Source organism: Botryllus schlosseri, chromosome 16 (genome assembly GCF_051294905.1).
Source record: "Botryllus schlosseri isolate E-star chromosome 16, Bs_hap1, whole genome shotgun sequence".
NCBI classification, from domain to species: Eukaryota; Metazoa; Chordata; class Ascidiacea; order Stolidobranchia; family Styelidae; genus Botryllus; species Botryllus schlosseri.
In genome coordinates this window covers 4,513,165-4,535,124 of record NC_137251.1, presented here as the reverse complement: position 1 = coordinate 4,535,124, position 21,960 = coordinate 4,513,165, and the positions used below count along the sequence as shown (strand labels likewise).

At 39.5% G+C, this 21,960-nt stretch overlaps 3 protein-coding genes and 1 pseudogene across 4 annotated transcripts; 2 read left to right on the top strand and 2 right to left on the bottom strand.

Moving 5' to 3' along the window:
- Positions 1-36: 36 nt before the first annotated feature.
- LOC145458743 (dual specificity mitogen-activated protein kinase kinase 7-like) lies at positions 37-8,160 on the bottom strand. 2 transcript variants are annotated; one of them, XM_080337208.1, is made up of 8 exons: positions 7,898-8,156; positions 7,666-7,756; positions 7,345-7,522; positions 6,785-6,901; positions 6,606-6,713; positions 5,924-6,103; positions 4,710-4,933; positions 37-416 (listed from the first exon to the last, which is right to left on the bottom strand). In XM_080337208.1, the coding sequence occupies exons 1-8, from the start codon at positions 7,992-7,994 to the stop codon at positions 158-160; spliced, it is 1,254 nt and encodes a 417-aa protein (XP_080193334.1). In that variant the 5' UTR covers positions 7,995-8,156; the 3' UTR covers positions 37-157. The 2 variants fall into 2 exon arrangements, with proteins under 2 accessions (XP_080193334.1, XP_080193335.1); XM_080337209.1 differs by lacking the exon at positions 37-416 and adding an exon at positions 423-1,469 and having other exon boundaries at positions 7,898-8,160.
- A 1,353-nt stretch (positions 8,161-9,513) lies between these two features.
- On the top strand, positions 9,514-12,377 carry LOC145458746 (vacuolar protein-sorting-associated protein 25-like). The gene is made up of 5 exons (XM_080337211.1): positions 9,514-10,310; positions 10,621-10,766; positions 11,274-11,416; positions 11,877-11,952; positions 12,015-12,377. The coding sequence occupies exons 1-5, from the start codon at positions 10,255-10,257 to the stop codon at positions 12,119-12,121; spliced, it is 528 nt and encodes a 175-aa protein (XP_080193337.1). The 5' UTR covers positions 9,514-10,254; the 3' UTR covers positions 12,122-12,377.
- On the bottom strand, positions 10,618-17,280 carry LOC145458741 (conserved oligomeric Golgi complex subunit 8-like). Its single transcript, XM_080337205.1, has 9 exons — positions 16,901-17,280; positions 16,516-16,705; positions 16,283-16,438; positions 16,092-16,218; positions 15,796-15,959; positions 15,258-15,543; positions 14,587-14,802; positions 13,164-13,428; positions 10,618-12,684 (listed from the first exon to the last, which is right to left on the bottom strand). Exons 1-9 carry the CDS (start codon positions 16,984-16,986, stop codon positions 12,492-12,494), a joined length of 1,683 nt encoding a protein of 560 aa, XP_080193331.1. The 5' UTR covers positions 16,987-17,280; the 3' UTR covers positions 10,618-12,491.
- Positions 17,281-17,756: 476 nt separating this feature from the next.
- Positions 17,757-21,018, top strand: LOC145458744 (mitochondrial dicarboxylate carrier pseudogene; annotated as a pseudogene).
- The last annotated feature ends 942 nt before the right edge of the window (positions 21,019-21,960 follow it).

Here is a 21,960-nt window from a genome sequence, read left to right as displayed (position 1 = left end):
TGTTTTAACCCTCCGAACAGCATCGAACACGCAAAATCACAAAAGTCGCTAGAAGTTTATTGCACATCTTTCAAGATATGTCGCTACAGAAAGAAAACAGCGAATCGATATATGTCGTCGTTATCTCGTCGAAAAAGTCCTCGAAACACAGACAGTGTCAGCTATCAAACTTGATCCAACCGCCAGAGCCCGACTCGAAGGAGAAGTCCTGGAATAATGCTTCGCCGCTGCTCGGTGCCGGTTTCTGAGCGGCGGGCAGTGCTTGCGTGAAAGGGTCGTTGGACGCCGAGGCGCGTTTATAAAGTACGGTCTTTAACCAGGCCGCGGTGTCGACGGTCGAGTTCTCGGGCTTCAGGAGGAACGAATGTTGCAGGAGTTCCTTGTATTTTGGCCTCATTAGAACATTCTTTGTGCAACTAAAATCAATCGTAGTATCATCAATTGATCACGCATGATAATATGTCAGCTTTGTACGGTAGTCGCATTAATGCGTTGCCATTTACGGATCGGAATTATTTTCTCGAATATCGTGATTACAATTTCGACCGAAAGTGATGGCAATTCGCACTATTCTCATTTCAACTGCTGCCAATAAAAACATCGACGAAGATCAAGGCTTATAAGTTATAAACCAAGATACTCGGAAGTCAATATAAATCATAGTAAGAAATCTCCGCAATACGAATGGATATATCATAATTATGGACTGGAGCCTGACTGATATCGAATTTGAAGCCAATACCGCTGACAATTTCAGCCGATGATGGCAATATTTGTTACCAATATCAATATATCACGAGACTTTTTTTTATCAAATTCACATCCAAGACACCAATAAATCGATTATGATGAGTCAAGAAATATTATAATTATTATGTAATGGACATCTTAACGACAAAATTCACTGACATATCCAACCTACATTGTCAGTGGAATGTTTATGAGACGAAGACCAAGGATTGACTTTTACGTCAGCACAATATTTTATACTTCAGGCAAACATAGCAAGTCAATTGGTGGGAGGCCTTTGTTCAGTGCCAGTTTTCAATGATATAGGCCTATACCTCAATTGCAGTTACAATTTCATGGGCTGAAAAATGTAACTTTGATCAACAAATACTTGAAATCTCACCTGTTAACCCTATGAGACTACATCAGTTTAAGCACGATTAAGCATCTGAAAGGAGACTACTTGATATAAACTTTTGATTTATTTATTTAGAGATACTTTTCCTACTACATTTGCATATACAGCGCCAACTGTTATTTGAGTCTGATTGAAAGAGATCACCTTACATGTCGTTTTGACTGGTGATGTTTTGAAATGATAGTCATTAATACCTGAAATTTAATGTAGAATAAACCCCGAGAGCATCAATTCTTTGACCTGGAATCATATTTCTCAGACACTTGATTACACGCAGAACAATCTTAGCACATTGGGATTGGACACAAACCCAGCATTCGGACTGGAATAATTATATATCCTAATAACTAAGGAGTAATTCTACTATGACAGAGGTGGGCAACCTTTTTGGCGTCCACGGCCGCATTTCGAATACTTCGACGCCATACGGCCGCCAGCCATATGTGAGTTGACTAAAAAAATCTCAATCTTCCGTTTTGAATCCCGAAATACCCGTTAACGTTATTTGGGTTGATAAAGTCAGCCATACCCATTGCCGTCGCTAATGCCGAAATCCACATTTCACGCAACTTTGGTGCAATCCACTAGCACAAAGACGCGGTATAATTGCCTACGAGGACATTTGGCCGCCCTCGGAGGACATTTTAGTTTTGTTTAAAAACTTAATATCTACTAATCTTATCATATCTAATAAATACCAAACATATTTTGAAACGAATTTATTTAAGGAAAGTCTCTAACATTGAAATCAGTGACTTCCTTGATTTTGCATACGAGATGACAAACTTGCAAAATTGGGAACCTCACGCGACACCATAAGTCTTAGTTGCGACTCTAGGTTTCCGTTCAGCAAGCGAGTTCGGTACTCGTTTTTCAGGTATTTCATTTGCGAAAAGGCAGACTCGCACACGTAAGTGCTTCCGAAAATAACAAGAGTTTCTCTAGCCAATTCTCGCAAAAGTGGATATTCATGGGCCATTTTCCACGTGTCAATCAAATTTTCCTCGCACTTGAACTTTGTCACAAGCTGCTCATCATTCTTCAATTCCAACAGCTCCATCTGAAGGTGTGGCGGAGCATTTTCCGTTTCCACCAGGTGTGGAAAGGCAACAAGTCGTAATGTATGTGAGATTTTTTGGAAATCTTTGAAACGATCTGCGAAATCCTGCAACACAGTATCAAAAATCCCCGAAAATAAAGTGATCGGAATCTTTTCTACCTTTATTTCGCAGCTGTCGATGAGAGGCTCAAGTTGTGTAAAATGGAAAAAATTACGCTGCTGAATATGAAGTTTAAGGAGACGACATTTGTCATCAAAATCCGATACTTTTTTGTACATGGTGCATATCGTTGCTTCTTTTCCTTGTAGGCTTCGGTTTAAAATGTTAACATGGGACAGAAAATCCAAAAGAAACGCCAAATATATGACAAAGTTCTCATTTTGAAAGGAGCAGTCTTTATTTTTTGTGGAATAAAATTCCAGTATTTCTTCTCGCAACTGTAGAACACGACGAGATGTGTCTCCTTGGGACAACCAACGAACTGCAGCGTGGTAGAGAATGTCTTCTGCCGACGTTTCGCGCTCTTGCAGAAGTTCTTGAAATTGCCTATGATGAAGACCATTTGCACGAATGTACAAGATGATGCGATTGACGTCTTTCAAAGTGTCATTTAAGGCAACAGATTTGACACTCAGGGCTTCTTGGTGGATAATACAATGAAGGTTTGTGAGCTGGTTATTATCGTACTCTTTCGACACGAATTCTGAAAATCTTGTCACAAAGCCATTTGTGTTACCTAGCATTGCAGGTGCTCCATCTGTACAAATACCGCGAAGATTTTTCAAGTCTAATCCATTGCGAATGCAAGCATTCTTAACAGCCCCAAATATGTCTTCACCACGAGTGCGGGTGGAGAGTGTTTCCATTGAGAGCAGATCTTCGCAGAACTCAAAATTTGGAGACAGAGAGCGAATGAAGATCAATAGTTGTGCAGAGTCCTTAATGTCAGTCGATTCGTCGATAGCCAGTGAAAATAAAGTTGCTTCCTCATTAACCTTTATCTGTAGGGAGATCGTCAACTGTTTGGCGATATCATCTTGCCGACGCTGAATTGTACGACGCGAGAGAGCAATTGGAGAATAATCAGCTTCCTTACCAGGATGAATGCACCTAACAACGTCCATGAGACATCGCTTATGGAGTTCTCCATCTGAATAAGGCTTTCCCGCTGCACCAAGATGATATGCGACTATATAAGACGCTTCGCACAACTTATTTTTCGACTGAATGAAAGCTGATATGCAAGATGTCTGCAGTTGCACACTTTTCTTCAAACTTTCGAGACAACTTTTCCTCGACTCACCCACCATTTTTGCGTACTTGTGTGACACGTGACGACGAAAATGCTGCCTTGCATTATCTCCTTCAACAGTTTTGACCACTTGATTGCATATCATACACATCATAGTATGGGCTGCCGCTTCTACCATAAAATAATCCAATTCCCATTTGACATTAAATGCCCTCTTCTCCTCTGTTATTGTTCTTTTTCGTTTTACTGACATATTGCGATGTAGACTAACTTTATAATGTAATTGGGCTAAGGAAAAAGTTTTGTCTCACTGTATTATTTTCTTTCCGTTTGCTCAATACACCCACACCCACTCAATGTTGTCCGCTTACCAAGGCTTTTATAACTACGGTTCAACCTATCGCAGTATCGCCAATAGGCCACTCACATTTGGACTTCGTGACAAGACTGACTAAGCTTAGTCCTTGGTCCTCATACTTAACCGAAATTGGTGAAGTGTGGCGTAACAATGCAATAATAAAACGGTACTAGGCAAAGTCAGCTTTACCGGTAGTCATGACAAGAGACGACTGGAAATAAATTAACCAATTCACTGAAGGCGTTACACAGACAATTACGGGTTCATGTTAATGGAAACTTTTAAGATTGTATAGAAACTCCTCCTGTCCACATACATGAGGATTGCTCAATTTCATATTAGTTGACTCCAATACATACAGATAGGAAGCAGATCTACATTTAGCAATCATTATTGTGCCCTCAACTCTCGATAAAGTGCACGATAGTCGCATATTCGTATCGCAGGAAGCCAATTAAGCAAATCTGAAATTGGCGAACCCGGACAAGGACGGGGCTCGTTCACTTTCGGACCAAAAACACATTTTCGCCGTAAGGCTGTACTGAGTTTGGTCCGAAAGTGAACGAGCCCCGCAGGTCCGTCTTTTAGTCGGTAGGTTGCAGTATTATATTATGTCGATTGAAGCAGCTGGAAACGTAGTCATAGAGTATGCAGTGAAAGAGTTTAGCACACTGATTTAACAATACCCTCCATCGTCGTAATAAGTTCTATCATACATGTAACATATGATCCATCAACACACGGCTGCCAGCACATGCATTTCACATCACGCGCTCACGGCCGCACAATTATGCCTCCACGGCCGCAGGTTGCCCACCCCTGTACTATGACTACAAAAAGTTACACAAATGGATAATGTGGGTATATAACAGATAGCGAGCAAAGACTCACCATAACTTGACAAAATCTCTGAACGCTGGACTAAAATTTCCGCTGGCGGGAAGCTTTGGAGGTTCACACTGTAATACTTTAGTTAAAACTTCAAAATCAGTTGTGCAATTTGGATAGGGAAACTTTCCAATTGCCAATTCCACTAACGAAACGCCCAGACTCCATACATCAGCCCGGATATCGTAATCTGGTTTGGCTGGGTCAGGTGGATCGATTCTTTCTGGCTGTGAAAAAGGATTGTTTAACCAACAACCTTATTTCAGATTGTAATCCATCAATTCACAATTTGATACACAGTCGTTTTACACATTTAAAATTGCTTGATAATTTGAATAGGTGAACGATATCATTGAAACCTCTTTATGCAATACTACACAGTCACAGAGGAAAAATGCAGCTGCAAATTCAAAGGAATAGTGTAACATAAAGCAAACCATAGGTATTGATAGGACCTGTAATAAGCAGATATCATATATGAAGAGAGGTACAGATCTAATATATTTAGATATCATATGCCTACAAGACATTAAACATGAAAATTATTGTGCTAACAGTCAATCTCAGATGGTATTGGAACATATCAGGCAGTCAAATTCCACTCCATCGACATGGCTAATTGGCCATACTGTGAACAGCATAAGAAGGACGACGACTTGAAATTACTGTCACATCATGGCGTGGGAGCATCCTGTTCCAGACAATAACCCGGCACACGGTCATTAATAAGGTTAAAAAAAAGGAACTAAGAAGCAGTTTTTCAGTGGGATCAAATGGTTCTGAAATCAGGTCCAAAAGATTACTGCTTGTTGTTGGTAGTAGGCTTACTCTGTTTGATGCATAATGCTATACAGAAAGGACATATTATAGGCGATAGACAATGGTATCAAGTGTAACACCCCCAAAAAAAAAAAATTTAAAAAAAAAAATCATATAAGTTAACGTGATCTGGTTGTGATCTTACAACAACATGTAACAAAGACCAGTCCTAACAACAGACCAATTTGAAAGCCGGCCTTCCAACATATAACATTAAAATTAAATTCTCAAGTTCAATGGCGAACTAGTAATAGATCATCATATGCAGTTGTGAATTGAGGTCAAAACATTTATTGACTTCATGTGGGTATAAATTCTACAAAGAGCAAAGACAATATCCGGAACAATACTTAGATACGACTCATAGACGTGTGACACCGACAAAGAGAAGCACTTACCGACATATAAGCAACGCATCCTGCGGACCTCGTTTTGGCTTTCGAGTCTACGAGCCGTCCGCTTATACCAAAATCGCACAGCTTTATCGTTCCGTTCTGGTCGATTAATATATTAGATGGCTTCACGTCTCTGTGAATCACTCCGTGCTGTTCTTTCAGGTAGTTAAGAGCATGGACAACCTAAATTCAAGATCAGTTATAGCTCGGGGCAGGATCCGGCAGATATGGGCTATTGTTGCCAATGAGTATTGGAAAAAATGGACAACTCATTCCATTCCGGAGCACAAAAATATGTGCATTATTATGTCCCTTCTATGTGACTGAGCCATATTGCCGATATATGTTGAAATATCTCACGAAAATTGCCAACCAATATTTCAAGGTACACTTTTCCTTTCTAGCAAAATGTTCGAATATGAATTACCCGCATCCATCTGTGTAATCATGGATGTGTGTGGAATCAACCACTTGGTAAATTAGCTATTTCCCACTTTTGACTTTGTGATCCCTGGGCTACACCCAAGTAAAACAGAGTACTCAAGTATGAGTAGAAGTAGTGCTTTTCAATGCAGCCCAATACTAGGGAAGTAGAATCTGCTGGTTTTAAGTATTACTGAAGTAAGTATTATTGAAAAGCGTCAAGTTTTTCGTTACTGACCATCCCTGATTATATCATACTCACAGAATTGGCAAGTTTTCCGAGTACAGATTCTGGAACAGGTCCATTGATTTTTTTGAGTAATTTATCGAAACACGTCGACATTAACTCCATACACACCCAAACGTGGCTCTGTAAGATAAATTGCCAAGACTACAACAGGCGCAGTACAGAAGGTCTGGAAACATAGATACGGTACATACGTCTGTAATTAATATGCCATAACACTGTACGATTTGCGCGAAGTTGCTATTCTGTACGACGTCAAGATCCATCAGCACTCTTTTCGTTTCTTCATCAGTGCCGGATATCAACATTTCCTGCAGGAAGAATGACAAAATGCACACAATTCTCAAAATACAGTAATAAAATACAGTTTGCCATCCGTCCGAATCCACATACCATTCCAATACAATTGTTAAGTTTTGATGCACTATTTGCTTGCATGTATTTGATATAGTTTAACCACAATCTTAAGTATCCCGTTTGTATTTTAGTAATGTTTGTTTCTAGCAAAAGTGGAAATTTGTAATGGAAGATGTATCAATGACTTCATTTTAAGAGAATGCATCCCAACGTCAGTACCAATCAAATTAAGATAGTATCAGATAGTGATTTCATGATATCACACTTGCCATGAGAAAGATAGACAGGAAATGTTGTAATATTTTGTCTATTTATATGCATCAATACTCATATGGCACAAAGCTGGAAACCATTCAAGTCAAAATGAATCAACAAACAAGAAATCTAATTTATCCACCTTCACTGCCATTATTTTATCGGCAGGTTTGAAGCATTTCTTGAAGACTTGTCCGCAAGTTCCGGCGCCAATCTCACCATGATTAGTGAAATCAGATTCTTTAGCAGGGTAATACTTTCCTCGAATGAGAAGTCTTCCGGTTTGATTTATCACTTCTTTCAAACGTTGGTTGAAAGATCTGAAAATAATCATTTTTTCTTGCCTGATTTAACATTTCTTCCTACTCTGGCTACAATTAATCAGCAGATTGACACCACTTAATTTATACATTCCGGCAAGAAGTTTTTATAATTATTTACTCGAGGAAATATTCATACTCACCCTTTGCTCTGTTGGGTCATAACTGGAGATGGTGACAATCCGAGTCTTGCCTTTCTCGGACCAACTGGCGAATGCGAGTTTATTGAAAGTCCTGTAAATTTAATAACATACAGTTTCACAAATCATAAGGAATTGTAGCCTACAATACCTATAATTTATTTATTACCGGTAGGCTATTGTAACCAACCGAAGTAGATAACGTGCATGTCTGTGTTCCTGTCGGCAAACTCACCTAGTGTTTTCGGAGATGGTTGCCGCTTATTGTCGAAGTTCATTTCCATTTTCTTCATACCTTTCGCCAAATCATCCAAAGCCAAACTATTCGCCATTTTAAAACTACGTCAAGGTGTAATTATCGCCTCTATAAGAACTTCGAATCGTAATTAAAATCACGGTGAATGAGCTGCTGCATATATCCTCACGGAATCTATTTACTTGTTTATCGCTATTTCCTTCCTGAAACTTCCCACAAAAGAATTGTTTTGACCGACAAAGCGTTTGCGAGAAGTCCCATTTCCAAAATTCAGTGTTTTCGACGACAAATACTAAACAACGAACTGAGCGGACCACATAAGCGGTCGCCCCCTTCGTTTGATCAAACGTTTTAAGCATCACAATATTTCTTGGTGGATTGATGGATGGGCGTTTCCATGTCTAAATATTTTTATGTATACTTTACAAATAACGACGTTGTCAATGAAGTCAATAAACGTATTCCATGACAGTTTCACCATGATATGTGGGTTGGTTGTTCAGACGCAGATTGTTCGTGGATTTCCAACCGCGAGATTGACGCATCACCGTATCAATTGATTGAAGGAAGCATTGCTGTTTTATGTTATGACGACTCGAGGTAAATTATCCAGCATATGTTATCTTCAGAAGTAGATGGTAAATAACTGCTAAATACTGGTACACTATGGTACACGTACCTAATGTATCTAAACAAAGTCTAACGACGTTATGGTTATATGAAGCTGCACGGTATTCATGACAGTTTGCAGGGCGGCTCGGTACGGACGTGGTCGTGCTTCGGCCTTCGGTTATGGCATGTAACGACCCTACCTTCCACTGTAGAAAATTTGCTGGGCAATATGGACAATTTATGTATTTTTTCAAAGATATCTAGATATTCCTGATTTCGCATGTCACATTATGTTGATTTGAACTATTATTCATGAATCAGCTTCCTATGACATACAAAATGAGAAAGTGTCTCTTCTCTGAAAGGGAGATTCAAGACTTTTCTTCTCTCCCCACATTTACCAGAATAGTTGGTTTGTCATATTTGTGTTACGATTGACATGTTGTCATCGGGACGTGTGTGCTTCAGACATCTGCCGAAACTATATGGATCATGTAAACCATTGGGGAATTATCAAAGAATTGTGCTGGATAGCAACTTAATAAATAATAATAATAAATCAAATTTTTCAACTGAGGATGGGCGCACTTTCAAGGTTTTCCAGCCCTCATTCAAAGACACTGAATATGCGAAAGTGGACTCCGAGGAACGGAAAGCACCTTTCATCGAGAAAAAAGATGAACCCCCGCTACCACCGCGTGTCCGTAAATTAGGGAAACTGGACAAGATTCTGCTTGTGAAGATCGGGAAGTACAAAAATATTTCGGAAGTTCCAGATGAAATTAAAGTTGGTAATCTCAAGAAGAAAAAGGAAGTGGACGACGAAATGAGGGACTTGCTTTTAGGCAGTGTATTCAAATACTTATTTATGTTTGAATATGCATCATTTTTCGTAACTTTTACCCTTTTGGGTCTTGCATTATATTGGTATAACAATTTCAGGAAGGTATCTGATACCTCTAATGATGTAAATACCAAGTTGGATTGATGATGTCGTCTTTGATCTTGGGACTTGGTAAATTTGCATTCATGTTGTGGTGCAATCTATAGTGCACCATACAAACTAGGTATTTCCTTGCTGAAATTTATATTTTATTATATCTGTTCTCGGCAAAAACCACAATATGTTGGCATAAATATTACTCGATCCATTATAAGATTGTAGGCCCATAAGTTTTCTGCTTGCTTTTCAATAACCTTTCACTGTGAGTATTGACAGCTGTCATTGTAGCCGAGTGTGAGGCGGTATACTAATCTTCTGTGCCTCATTCACAGTTTCACATAGTCTGGCTGGATCATCTGCATCGATGATTAAAAGACAGATTATGCTGTTGGCCTACTTAATGGTTCCAAATAATTTTGGGCAAATCCCAATTTGTGGTTGGCAAATTTGAAATGCAATTTCATTGGAATCTTGTTGATAACCATTCAGATTATCTATGTGAATAAGTACCGCTACACTGGTGTTTGAAATGAACAGAATGATCACATGTGAATGGGTGATCCAATATAATACTATGTCATGTGCTTATCACCTTATAGTTTGAAAGTGCTAGGCTGTGACGAGTCGCATTTTCATTCACCACCCAACCTGTATGAAACCAAGATGATTGAACTTTACAGATGTAAAACATACAATACCAATATACAGTATTTATATTTTCCACTCTGCAGTGAATGTTTCTCAATACCAATCCTACTACACCGGTGTACTGACTTGAAAGATGTCTACTGCAGGATTTCAGTGGCCATGGCAATACAACTTCCCCCCATTTTTTACGTAAGTCGTACCTCTTTTCTAGACTACAGTAACTACTAACTAGGTGAATTCATTGTATTTTTACATTTCGTTATGGGATTGATTATACCATGCAGATTATAAAATCCATATCAACTCCGCAGACCTTCATTTTCCTTCTATTTGAGTAAACAATTACTTTTTTACTTGAATGCTGACAACTTTTACCACCTTGCTACTAACATATATTATGCAGTATATAAATTTATACATGTTAATAGTGTTATAGGTCCTCAAAGTCATGTTACCCCTACTTTGACTACATCATGTTAAATGTTCACATTGCATCTAGGATTCAACCGAACTGTGACACAAAGTCAAAGCAAATGGATGCTTGGTGCGATCTGATACTGGCCTTCTACAAACATCAAGGAAAGAGTACTTTGCGAGTCGCTGATGCGCAATCATCCGAATTGTTTTGCAACAAGACATTATCGAGTCAGTCGGTTTTAAAAAACTTGATTGTGGCTCTGTGATATTGAATTGATCCACATATGATGGTACATCACATTCATGCAATGTAATGATAGTAGGCCTACTAGAAGCGTCCTAGGTGCACGACAATCTCAATGGAAATGATTATGTATGACCAGCGAGGTGGTTAGTAGGCCCTATTTAAGCAGTTTTGACTTTTCAACAGTAATCAAGACTGATTCTAGTTTTTGAAGTCAAACTACTTCAGAATTTGACAAGTTGAAAGTAGTATTTGGTAGCAGCATTGCTATTATGGGTCAATGCAACTTGCAATTGATGAATGATAAGGGCTTGCAGGCTGCAATGTCTCGCACCAATCCAACTCTGGCTTAGCATTTCTTGTTAATTGCAATTTCTACTTCAGCATCATAAATGAATAATTTGGATGTTCACATCAATCTCCAGCAAAATATGAACATTTTATCGAGGGTTTGATGAACTATTGTTTTTATTACAAGATCTGTTTGGCAGGGAGTTTATCGCAAAAGGACATAATGGAGGTTTTGAGTATTCTTGAAAAAAGAGGGAATCTGAAATGGCAAGACAAGTCAAAGACGTCATGTACCATTGTTTGGAAGTCCGCTGGACAGTGGGCGGATACTATATATGCATGGGTAATATTGGATTTGCTGGCTGGTGTGCTGCATTAGAAATGATGGCGTCGCTGAATGCATTTAAAAACAGAAAGAAATGGTTCAAGAACAATAATTGGTCGTAAAAGTGTTATTCAAGGATTGCAATTTTCAAATGAAATATTCTATTTCGCAAAGCCATAGGATCAATACTAATCCTATATTAGTGGATTCCATTTCTGTCTACGCTTTAAATATGGTCAATTCCAGCAGTATCGACATCATGGAAAAATCAGATTTCAAATGCCCTAAACCGCTGTTATAATGGCCTGTACTGGCATTTTAAGATGTAATAACCGAAGTATCTTTTTCCATTCTTGACAATTTTGATGAAAAACTCCTACACGCTGGAATATCTTTCCTCCATAGCCCTAATGCAGAATTTGAGTCAATAAAAAACGCTACTGTGAAAATACGTGACTTGTGCTCCTTGCATTTTCAGATTCATCAGAGGGGGATGGTAAACACTCCATTTACTATCTTTGAACTGTGTCACGGTGAGGATACCGAAGGCCAAGGTAAGCCGTTGCCATCAAAGTTTACTCATGCCAGACTTCATGTCAGTGTCCCCTTCCGACAGAATTCCACGGAATTGAGGAGCACATATTTCTATCTGCTCTGAGGGTTTTGGAGCAACGCGGCAAAGCGGAGGTGATCGGAGGAGATGGCGTTAAATTCTTCATCTAGTCGTACGTGAAGATTGAAAATGCAACCTATGATAGAAGATCGAGCTGGTCGCCCAGTGATATCATGACCCCAAGTGCTTCATCGTTAGGCAAATTATAGGCTCTCTCCCAAAGCCTTACTTCGAATATCATAATGACTGCAAGGGAGCTTGTTAGCTCCCCTTCCTTTTGTCAATTTACTATATTCGCTTCAGGAAACGGTACAGAGCTGGTCTCTGTATTCACCTTTGATGATTAAAATTTCTACTATGAAGTTATATAGAGATCTGTATCACTGCACACTGCACAGGTTTTGAGTACACTCGGCCTGAAACGTGGTTCCGACAAACAAGCTGAATCCATTCCTACTCCGCCCAAGCATAGCGGCATCATCAGCTTTCTGGGGCAGGCATCAACTTCTTCAGAGGTCTCACGATAGCGTCGATGTTGAGCAGTTCATCGGTGATGCTGCCAAACTGTGCAGCCGAGGAGGAGAACATTTTTCGCACCTTTGTTGGTGATAGCAGCAGCGATAAGCATTTACCAATGTGCGGAACCAGGTCGTCACAGAATGCCGAACAATACCTACCGAGAAAAGATATTTGAATAGTCCCAGTAATATTGAGGGCTTGCCTTGTGTAGCAGTAGCATTGCAGTCTATGATTAGGACAGAGCAAAATAGAGTATTCAATTCGGAACAAAGTGTGGGGATTAGAGTCTAAATTTAGATATAAGTGTCAAGCATTCTAACTAACACTTATTAGCAACTAACAAGTGCGAATGACTTGGAAGATAATAAACCATCAAACATTAGCAATGACAGGCCAGAACCATACAAATTTATTAGGGCTCGCAGGTTGATCTCTATTCCACAGAAGTGTCTCTCCACTAAGAAGTCTAGCCTTGACCGTGAATATACCTAATTGAAGTTACGAGGCTCCTACTGCGGAAATAATGTATGGAAACTGTAAGTATCAGTGATAAAACTTCTCTCAGTGGCAAGTGGCGTATTATTTCGTTTCTCTTAACTCTGCCCAACCTTTCCCAAGAACGACGATACATACCTTAGAAATATATTCCTCTCGCTTTCCGTAAAAGCTGCTTCTTCCATATGATTATATTCTAGTATTACAGCGACGACACAATTCAAAGACTCGGTTATGACGTTGGGAGCTGACTTTGTGAGACCAGCGGGACAGCACAGTCTCATTTCATTGAAGGCTTCCAATATGCTATTCAGGTACGAAGCTAGAGACGGGAATTCTTGGAGGGAAGATGGTGGTTGCAGGTCGCCAGAGGCAGGTGTCGGTGTGTTCGAGCTAGTCAATCCTGTATACGACATATGATGAGTTACTTCCAGTTCAGATGTATTGAAAATTGCCAAAACCGAGTCAAATTGGGATTTTCACAAGCTTGCAAATTCTGCAGACACAAGCATAGCACAGTGTTTTCATTGCAATCTTGCTGTGGAACTTAGTCATATTTTGGTGAAAACGTAATCAACTATCATTTCTCACTCGCACTGCAGACTTGAATCATGCGGTGATTTGAACACAGAAGTTATGTCTCGTTTATTCAGTGCAAGCGGTAAGAGTGCGCAGATAAATCTAAATTGAGGGTAATTGAAGTGCAACGCTGGAGATTCGAAATTCCTGGTCTTCAGGTAGGGATTCAAGAGAGAACTATAATTTGGCGTATAATTTCATAAAGGAAGTGATTGATGATAATTGAGTACGCAGTACGGTAAAATAAATGTAAGAAAGTTCCATTCCATTACCAGTTCAATTTTCAAGAGATGTGTCAAAACTACTTGGAGACTAAGCTAGATGAGGCGTCAGGGTTGTAATGACTCGAGTCGCGGTTTTCTGATGACTCGAGTCATTTTCTCAAAATACGGACATGACTCGACTGAACTCGAGCCAATCTGTGTAATGACTCGAGACTCAGGCGGCCAGGACCAACATTTCATTGTAATTTCGTAGAATAGTAAAGTAACCACACTTGGTATTTCGTCTATTGGTAGCGGTACTTGAAAATGCGACCAGAAACTTAAAAGTGAGAAAAATTAGTATGTTATAAATGCAAACCGTTCGATATCACCAAGCAGTTGTAAAAAGTGGGTTAAACGAGATTTTAACTGGAAACTGAGCTGGAACTCAGACTCTGACTCGACCCTCTGCTCGGTGACTTGGACTCGGACTTGACTCGGTGGTGAATTGAAAATGACTCAACTTAACTGGTGACTTGGTTACAACCCTGTGAGGCGTTTTAGGCAATCACCTGTGACAGATTTCAAGATCATGTGATATATCTTCACAACTAATGCAAGATGACAGATAGGCCGAGCGCAACAATATAGTTGCGATTTTCCAGAAGGTGGTAATTTCATCAATATTACATGCTCAAATGTGTAGTAACTAAAACTTTCCAATCAATCACACGGATTCTACCGCAATACTTTTGCAACACAATTATGTTCTTACCAACCTTGACTATACGAAACAGATGTTGCTATGGGTGGCGATGACATTACATCGGTGGCGAACTGCTGCGTGGCTTCGTCCAAGCACGTCTTCAGATTGGAGAGTGCCGCATCGTAAAATATCGGAATCAAAAGTCCTCGAAAGTCCGCTCCGATTCGACTTAACGATAGTCCAAAGTACATGCACTGACCAAGGATGGAATCAAGTCTTTTTGCAGCACCTTGAAACACACAAAGCATTGTTATCATCAAAATTCGTTAGAAAGAAATCATCACCAATCACACCCAAGTTAGTTTCAGTTTCCATCATCAGAATATAGTAACTGAGTATTTGGAAAATTTTCCTGAATTCAACATCACCACTGGAGTAGGGATTTTAGGAATTATGAACAATGATGCAATGTCACAAATGCATACGCAAAACAGATACCACAGTATCAACATAAAAAAGTGTTTGGTAACAGAAGCAAAGGTGCTTTTGGCCTCCTGCCTACGATGTTGACTCTAATCGACAATACGATCACAAAATAGGGTTCAGATGAAACAGCAGGCTGACATCCTAATGGCAATAATATAGTAGCCTATATCAGAAATCAGACACAATGCAAGATAGTCGGAAAAAGAATGCATATGCGATTATTCAAGTCATAACAACCTACTAATGATCATAGCTCACCTTTCGCCAAATCCTTTTTCAATACATCTAGGAATTTCGACATCCGGTAAACCAGCCAGCTATGAAAAACCGACGATTCTCGAGGCTTATCCTGAAGTATTTCATTTCCATTCTGCAATGGCATGTACAGATAGGCGGCATCACTTTCGCTGGAGAATATGGCTCTGTACTGGGTTACGATATCGAAAAAATGAATTCGGCAAGCTTCGATTGTTCTGGTTATGTGAGTGTAGGCGTCATCATCCGGTATTGCATCAAGAATTCCGTCAAGCCATGAATTACGAGCCTAAATTTGAAACAGTGATAACATGAAGAGAGCAAATTGCTAAGTTAGTTGTTAGAACGTACATCTTGCACATATGCAACAAGATTAGAAATTTATCAGAGACATCTATCAGAATTTCGAGAAATTGCAGCGGTGGTCAGTAACAAAGTACTTTTACTTTTTTCCTTGAAAATCATAAATGAAAAGATAAAGAGAGCAACATAAGCCTAATGCAAGAGAAACTAAAACTAGTTAATAATCGTCTCAATTCACCTGTAAAAATTTCAGCCGCAGCTCCATCTCATCGAAACAGTCCAGACGTCTTATGTATCCGATAATTCTTAAAATCGCGGCTAGCTGAAGATTTGAACGTAACTGAGACAACAAGTGCATCAGCAAGAATTGTGTGGACTTCTTCACGTCATTTATTATGCTGCCTGAAATGACACTGCAACTTAGCGACAGAATATCACACTCAGTTTTCTTGCGATAAATCTGAGCCATATTTAGAATAGTCAATGTCAATGACAGTAATATAGTAACGCTGTACATCAGTAATTGAGACTTACATAACACTGGTATTTCAGCAACCATATGTTTCTTCTCTAGTCTTTTCACGTAAAACATTAGCTCCAACGCTTCATCATAATATTGATTCCTGACACATGTATCCATCAGCTGCGGAATTTCGAGAACCTAAGAATGATTCAAGTATGATAGGAAATACACTCCCCTCGAATACATAATCCATCTGAAATACCTCAAGTATTTGAGTATGGAGAGATAGCGTCATGGAATTGGACCTGCGGTCGGCACTTATGTTATGAGCGGCTTGTACAAAATTCATAGCTTCTCCAGACAGTGTGGGGAGTCTGTTCATTATCCTCTCAAGCTTATTCTCAATAATTTCGAAGTCCTATTAACACAATAGACAAACATAGACATTTTTGCGGATATTTGAAATCATGGGCTGAAAACAGTTATCAAATTTACCTGAAATATGTCTTTTGAGCATTCAGCTGCTTTGATGAATGTACGATAATTATTGAAAGCAAGTTCGCGAATTTGGTCCAAGACATTCGACTTCTCTTCTTCCAAATGCTGAGGCTCATGGTTCAACTTGCTCAAGTCACAGGAGCTCAACTCCGACATATATAGCACGAACCCAGGGTCATTTTTCCAACTGAAATACACACAGACCATATCATTCTTCTTAGCATTGCCAGTGATCAATCAGTTACTTGAACTAAGTCGTGTCGTAAAATTTTACACATGATCGAATTAGAAAGAGAGAGGTCTACCCAAAAAGTGATTAAAGTCTTGTTTTGCAAATAACCTCATTTATTCTGGGCATAATTTTTGACCATGAACTTCATACCTGTCAAGAAATTGATCCTTGAAGACAGACTTGAGAATACTTTCGTCATCAACATCAACTGTAGCACTAAGAGTTATGTTATCCATAGTGCACTTCGGACTTACGCAGCTTAAATTATTTAGACTGTTAGGAATACAAAAATAGGTGTTTTCATACAACCAGCCAATTAATCAAAACATCATGGCAGTGGACACTACACTACACGGTTAAGGTGAGTAATGATTGCAGGGATTCGTGTGTACCAACCCTGCCCAACACTTCGTGTGTACTGTGAGCTTCAATATGGCGATCTCGCAAGTCGCAACTATTTTACTACAGCTCTCTGCTCCTCAAAAACTAATGGAACACTTCCAGGCAGAGTTGGCGGTATCATAATGGAATAATCAACGGCATGATATTATACATGCTTCTTGTCTTTTCGTTTAGGGATACATAGAACTATAGCTGACATATAGCAAAACAATTTTGACAGGTTTTCAAACACTGCCAAAAAATGACCAAACTCATTTGCATTTGCTGTGACTGCAATATGTTTACGGCGTAACTTATACTTTCCAATTTCGACGAACACGTAGTGCTTAGGTTCATATGTGAGCTGAATTTGCTAAAATTTGACAGTGACATCACGTTACTGCATTAACTAGAGACAAGTAAAAGTCACTATTCATCGCCGGCACTCCGCAACTACAGTTACGACATTCGGCATCTTCTATCTATCTACAATATTGACGAATAGATGTTCGCTGGAATGGAACGTTAATTCGCGTCACTACGAAAATCACTGGTGCGTAACAAATACACAAGTTGTTGCTGCTGCTGCTGTGGGCAATGGGCAATCAGCCAATCAACTGCAGGCAGCTGCATCCGGCACCGGCGTTTAATTTTAATAGCCATATGCTTCAGACTTCGTGTGGTTTAGTAAAGGTGACACGCATATGTTAAATGAAAATATGCCGTGTAATAAATCCAATCAAAACGTACAATAGGCGACTTCGCTCAGATTCAGGATGTTAAGTAAATACGACAATGCGAGAGCCTCGGTTTCAAATATTATACGGTGGTTGTAACTTGTATTCCTTTGCTGAAGACCCGTTCGATATGCAAATTACCGCGTAGCATCAATATTTGTTTGAATGGATCGATCAAATATAATTAATGTGTATTTTGTTGCGGGGATACGTAGAGCAGCCGATTTGAGTAGACACCACGCCAGGTCATTAGTGAAGTCCTTTCTTGGCTTTTTGATGAATGTATAAATGAAAAGATACTGAAAGCTTCATGACATTAAAACATGATTTATGTTTTTCCAGCAGGGCAGTTGTCGATAGGCTCGTATATCCCATTATAGACATGTTTGCATATTAGGCAAAAACAGGCCAATATCTCAGAGTCACTAAGGCCCTTTATATGGCCATGGCCGTTTGGGTTTGCTTCAAACAAAGCTGTCTTATCAGTCCGGCTCATAGTCCCGAGACGATTTCACCATGTAAATGGGCTTAATGTCGTGAGGTGAATCGTTTCACAGAAAATGCACTGATTATATTCATGCCCGTATGCATCATTATAGGTGAATTGTATGAATAATTGATTTTTCATCTCATTTCATTAGTCATATACTCTATAAATCTGGTAAAAGTCTCTAATTTTCTACGCTTTATATGATGGTGATGCATGATTATGAACATGGATATCATATTTCAACAGATACCATCGCTGCAATGACATGGCAGATAGGCAATATTTAGTTCATAATTTCTGAACTATTAGCTGGTAGAGATGCCACTGAAAAGAGACATAAACCGTTCACCAAGATGGTACCATGGGGGTGTTGCAGGATCGCTAGCTGTCTGTTTTACTCACCCCCTTGATCTGATCAAGGTTCATTTGCAAACACAGCAAATTGGGAAGTCTGCGTCTCAAATGGCTGCGACCATCGTACGGGAACAAGGACCACGAGCCCTGTATAATGGTGTCAGTGCTTCTGTCGGAAGACAGCTTACCTATACAACAGCCCGATTTGGGATATACGATGTACTTCGTCCGCTCGTGATATCCGACTCGGAAAAGAACCCAACATTATTCAAAAAGATGTTGCTTGCGAGCGCGGGCGGTTTTGTGGGAGGCATCGTCGGTACACCGTGTGACGTTATCAACGTCCGAATGCAAAGTGACATCAAACTTCCATTATCACAACGGCGAAATTACGGAAACGTTTTTCATGGATTGTATGTTGTCTATCGCGGAGAAGGATTCCGATCTCTATTTTCTGGCGTACAAACCGCTACCTTGAGGGCCATATTAATGACTAATGGGCAAGTAGCATTTTACGATCAATTTAAGCAGTCACTTCTCAAAACTAGCATATTTCAAGATAATATGACGACACATTTCACTGCCAGTTTCATAGCAGCGACTATTGCGACCGGCATGACACAGCCAGTGGACGTAGTCAAAACAAGGCTAATGAATGCAAAACCAGGCCAGTACAGTAGTGTAAAGCATTGTGTTATAGACGTTGCCAAAGCCGGTCCGATGGGCTTTTTTAAAGGCTTTATTCCAGCTTGGATTAGGCTCGGTCCTCAGACCATTTTAACTTGGATCTTCAAAGAACAAATGAGAATATGGATGGGTAGAGACGGAAGTTAATTCCTGTTCGAACCGGTATACTTACGTGGACCAATGGCCTGTATGTTGTACGTACTAGTACGAAGCAAAATAGATAGTATGCCTAGGCCCATTAACATCTTAAGTAAATTTTATGCACTGTTAAACATATTATTGCTCCTGGGGTGCCATATTTCTTGCTGTTCCAATATTTCATGTTTCGAATTTGATGCAACACTGCTACTATTTATTGTACTCGGAAGTATATTGCGGAAAGTCTCAACTTGAATCGCTTTGATTGTATCACCATGCCATAATATTATTGTCCTTTAAACAATCAGGGTTATTTTGTGTATGACCCATCAAATCATTTGAAGTTTTGCTGTTTTATCTTGCCTTGATTGTTTGCTATTCACAAACGCTAGTTTTCACAAAGGCTACTAAAATAATTTGTTGGTTAAAACTGCAGCTGTACTGTACACCCAAACATCTGGACACAGAGATTCTAGAACACCAAAATCGGATTCTAGTATTGATAAATATGATTGGAGTCATGCAGCAACAATCTATTCCTTCAAGTTCCAAAATTTATATTGTTTCAATTAAGTTCTCCTTTAACGCTTGCGCACCAAACAACTCGTGTTTATGGAATCAAAATTGTAGTGACATGTCCACTGCAATGCTGCGTTATCCAAGTGCACTGTTTGTGTGAAGTCTAACTAGCACATTATTATTTGCGGTATGGCACTAGCATGAACTGAACGATTTTTACGTGACCTTGATGATTGACATCAGTCAGGTACTCGGTTGAGCCCAAGTCTGGTCCATTGCCCGTACAAAATAAATTTCACAATTGTGAATAGGACTTATCGAAGAGTATGTAATATTGCCTTTCATACTTCATCATACAAGCAATGATTTCAATATTTAAGTTAACCTATTGAAGTTTATGTCCTTGTCGGACTGGTGCACATTCGAAGGCAAAGTGTCTGGCTGAGCCACTTTAACACCAGTTGCAAAATATTGACTACCGGTACCAACTAAATTCTTCAACAGCAACTTTAGAACTGTCTAAGGTAGTGGTTCTCAACCTATTTTTAGACACGTCCCCCTTTTTGATGATGAAAAATTTCGCGCCCCCCTTATTGTCATATCACAAAATCCCACTGGGATGCTAGCAACCTCAGCAGATTGTTTGGTGTGAAAGGTTATGAATGTTGATGAGAGAATAAAAAATATGAAATTGGGTCTATATGGGGAGAAACACACTTGTATTGACGCGCGAAATTTTTTTTCAGGTGACCGCTTCTTCGCGCCCCCCTTTAGATGTTTCACGCCCCCCAGGTTGAGAACCCCTGGTCTAAGGTATTATATGGTAAAACATCCAAGTTAAAACCATTTTGTATTTATATATTGTTGTGTTATGTGTCTGTGGTTTTCAAACCTCTCGATAAATGTATGGTTTTGTTTACCTCTTTCAAATAAATTTTGGTGTTTGCTGATGACTCTTCCAAGACGTTGTATCATCGCTACTTAGCATATGCTGGCCATTCCAATGTACAGAGCAGGTGGCTACAACTCATTGTCAGCTGATATATTTAATTACATGATCAGGGTTATGAAAGACATTAGTCAGTAATACTGATGTGAAACTACTCAAGTATCATGGGGGTTAAGGTAGATTCGTGGATAGGATATATCCACAAGGTCGGAACTACTGCGATTGGAAGATATAAGTGATTGGTTCGGCATCCATTGTACTATGTAAGTTAATATGAAATCACCAGAGGTGGTCAGTAACGGAGTACTTCAAGTAGATTTTGCCTGCCCGCACTGCTTATCAAGTAGTTAAGATTTTAGAGTACTTCCACTTGACAGCTGTCAGTATATTAGGCAAAGATAGGCGTAAAATACTTACTTGGGAACCGCCATTTCTGCTTGAGTAGAAATTTCGGCGTTACTTCTACTTGAGTAGCGACAGTGACTACTTTGACCACCTCTGGAAATCACCACTGCATAATAGTCACTATTGTAACAAATAGAGAGAGAAGAGATGGCACATGATGTTCATTTACGCTTATGATGATCTCACCTGCAAATATAATGTAAGCCAGGGTGAACGTGTGCACTGAGCAACCAGCGAATCGTTTCTCAAAAAGGTTGGTGTCTTACAGAAGACATAAGAGGAAACTTCAAATTGCCGAGTTCATGTATCAGCTCAGTTGCGGCCTCTATTTAGCTAAATTTGACTTCACTTCAGAATCTAACGCGCATAAGTAGCATTGTACAATGTACACACCTGCGCCCTCGACCAATTAACACAGAGTTAGCGCAATAAATGGAAGATGCATGCAGTCTGAGCCCCGCGGCACAATTGAATGCGAGCTGCATAGGAAAATATCGCACCCCACGAAGTAATGCTAATTTGGGATCGCATGCATCTCAGGAATGGAGTT

Coding starts and splice junctions, on each gene's coding strand:
- LOC145458741 (XM_080337205.1), bottom strand. CDS start 16,986: ATGGATAACATAACTCTTAGTGCTACAGTTGATGTTGATGACGAAAGT. Junction 15,544..15,795: donor TGCGGCTGAAATTTTTACAG/GTGAATTGAGAC, acceptor TTTCAAATTTAG/GCTCGTAATTCATGGCTTGA. Junction 13,429..14,586: donor ATCTGTTTCGTATAGTCAAG/GTTGGTAAGAAC, acceptor TGTCGTATACAG/GATTGACTAGCTCGAACACA.
- LOC145458746 (XM_080337211.1), top strand. CDS start 10,255: ATGTCTACTGCAGGATTTCAGTGGCCATGGCAATACAACTTCCCCCCA. Junction 10,311..10,620: donor AACTTCCCCCCATTTTTTAC/GTAAGTCGTACC, acceptor CATTGCATCTAG/GATTCAACCGAACTGTGACA. Junction 11,953..12,014: donor TGAGGATACCGAAGGCCAAG/GTAAGCCGTTGC, acceptor CCCTTCCGACAG/AATTCCACGGAATTGAGGAG.
- LOC145458743 (XM_080337208.1), bottom strand. CDS start 7,994: ATGGCGAATAGTTTGGCTTTGGATGATTTGGCGAAAGGTATGAAGAAA. Junction 7,523..7,665: donor ATGACCCAACAGAGCAAAGG/GTGAGTATGAAT, acceptor GATTATTTTCAG/ATCTTTCAACCAACGTTTGA. Junction 6,104..6,605: donor TCGGAAAACTTGCCAATTCT/GTGAGTATGATA, acceptor TCTTGAATTTAG/GTTGTCCATGCTCTTAACTA.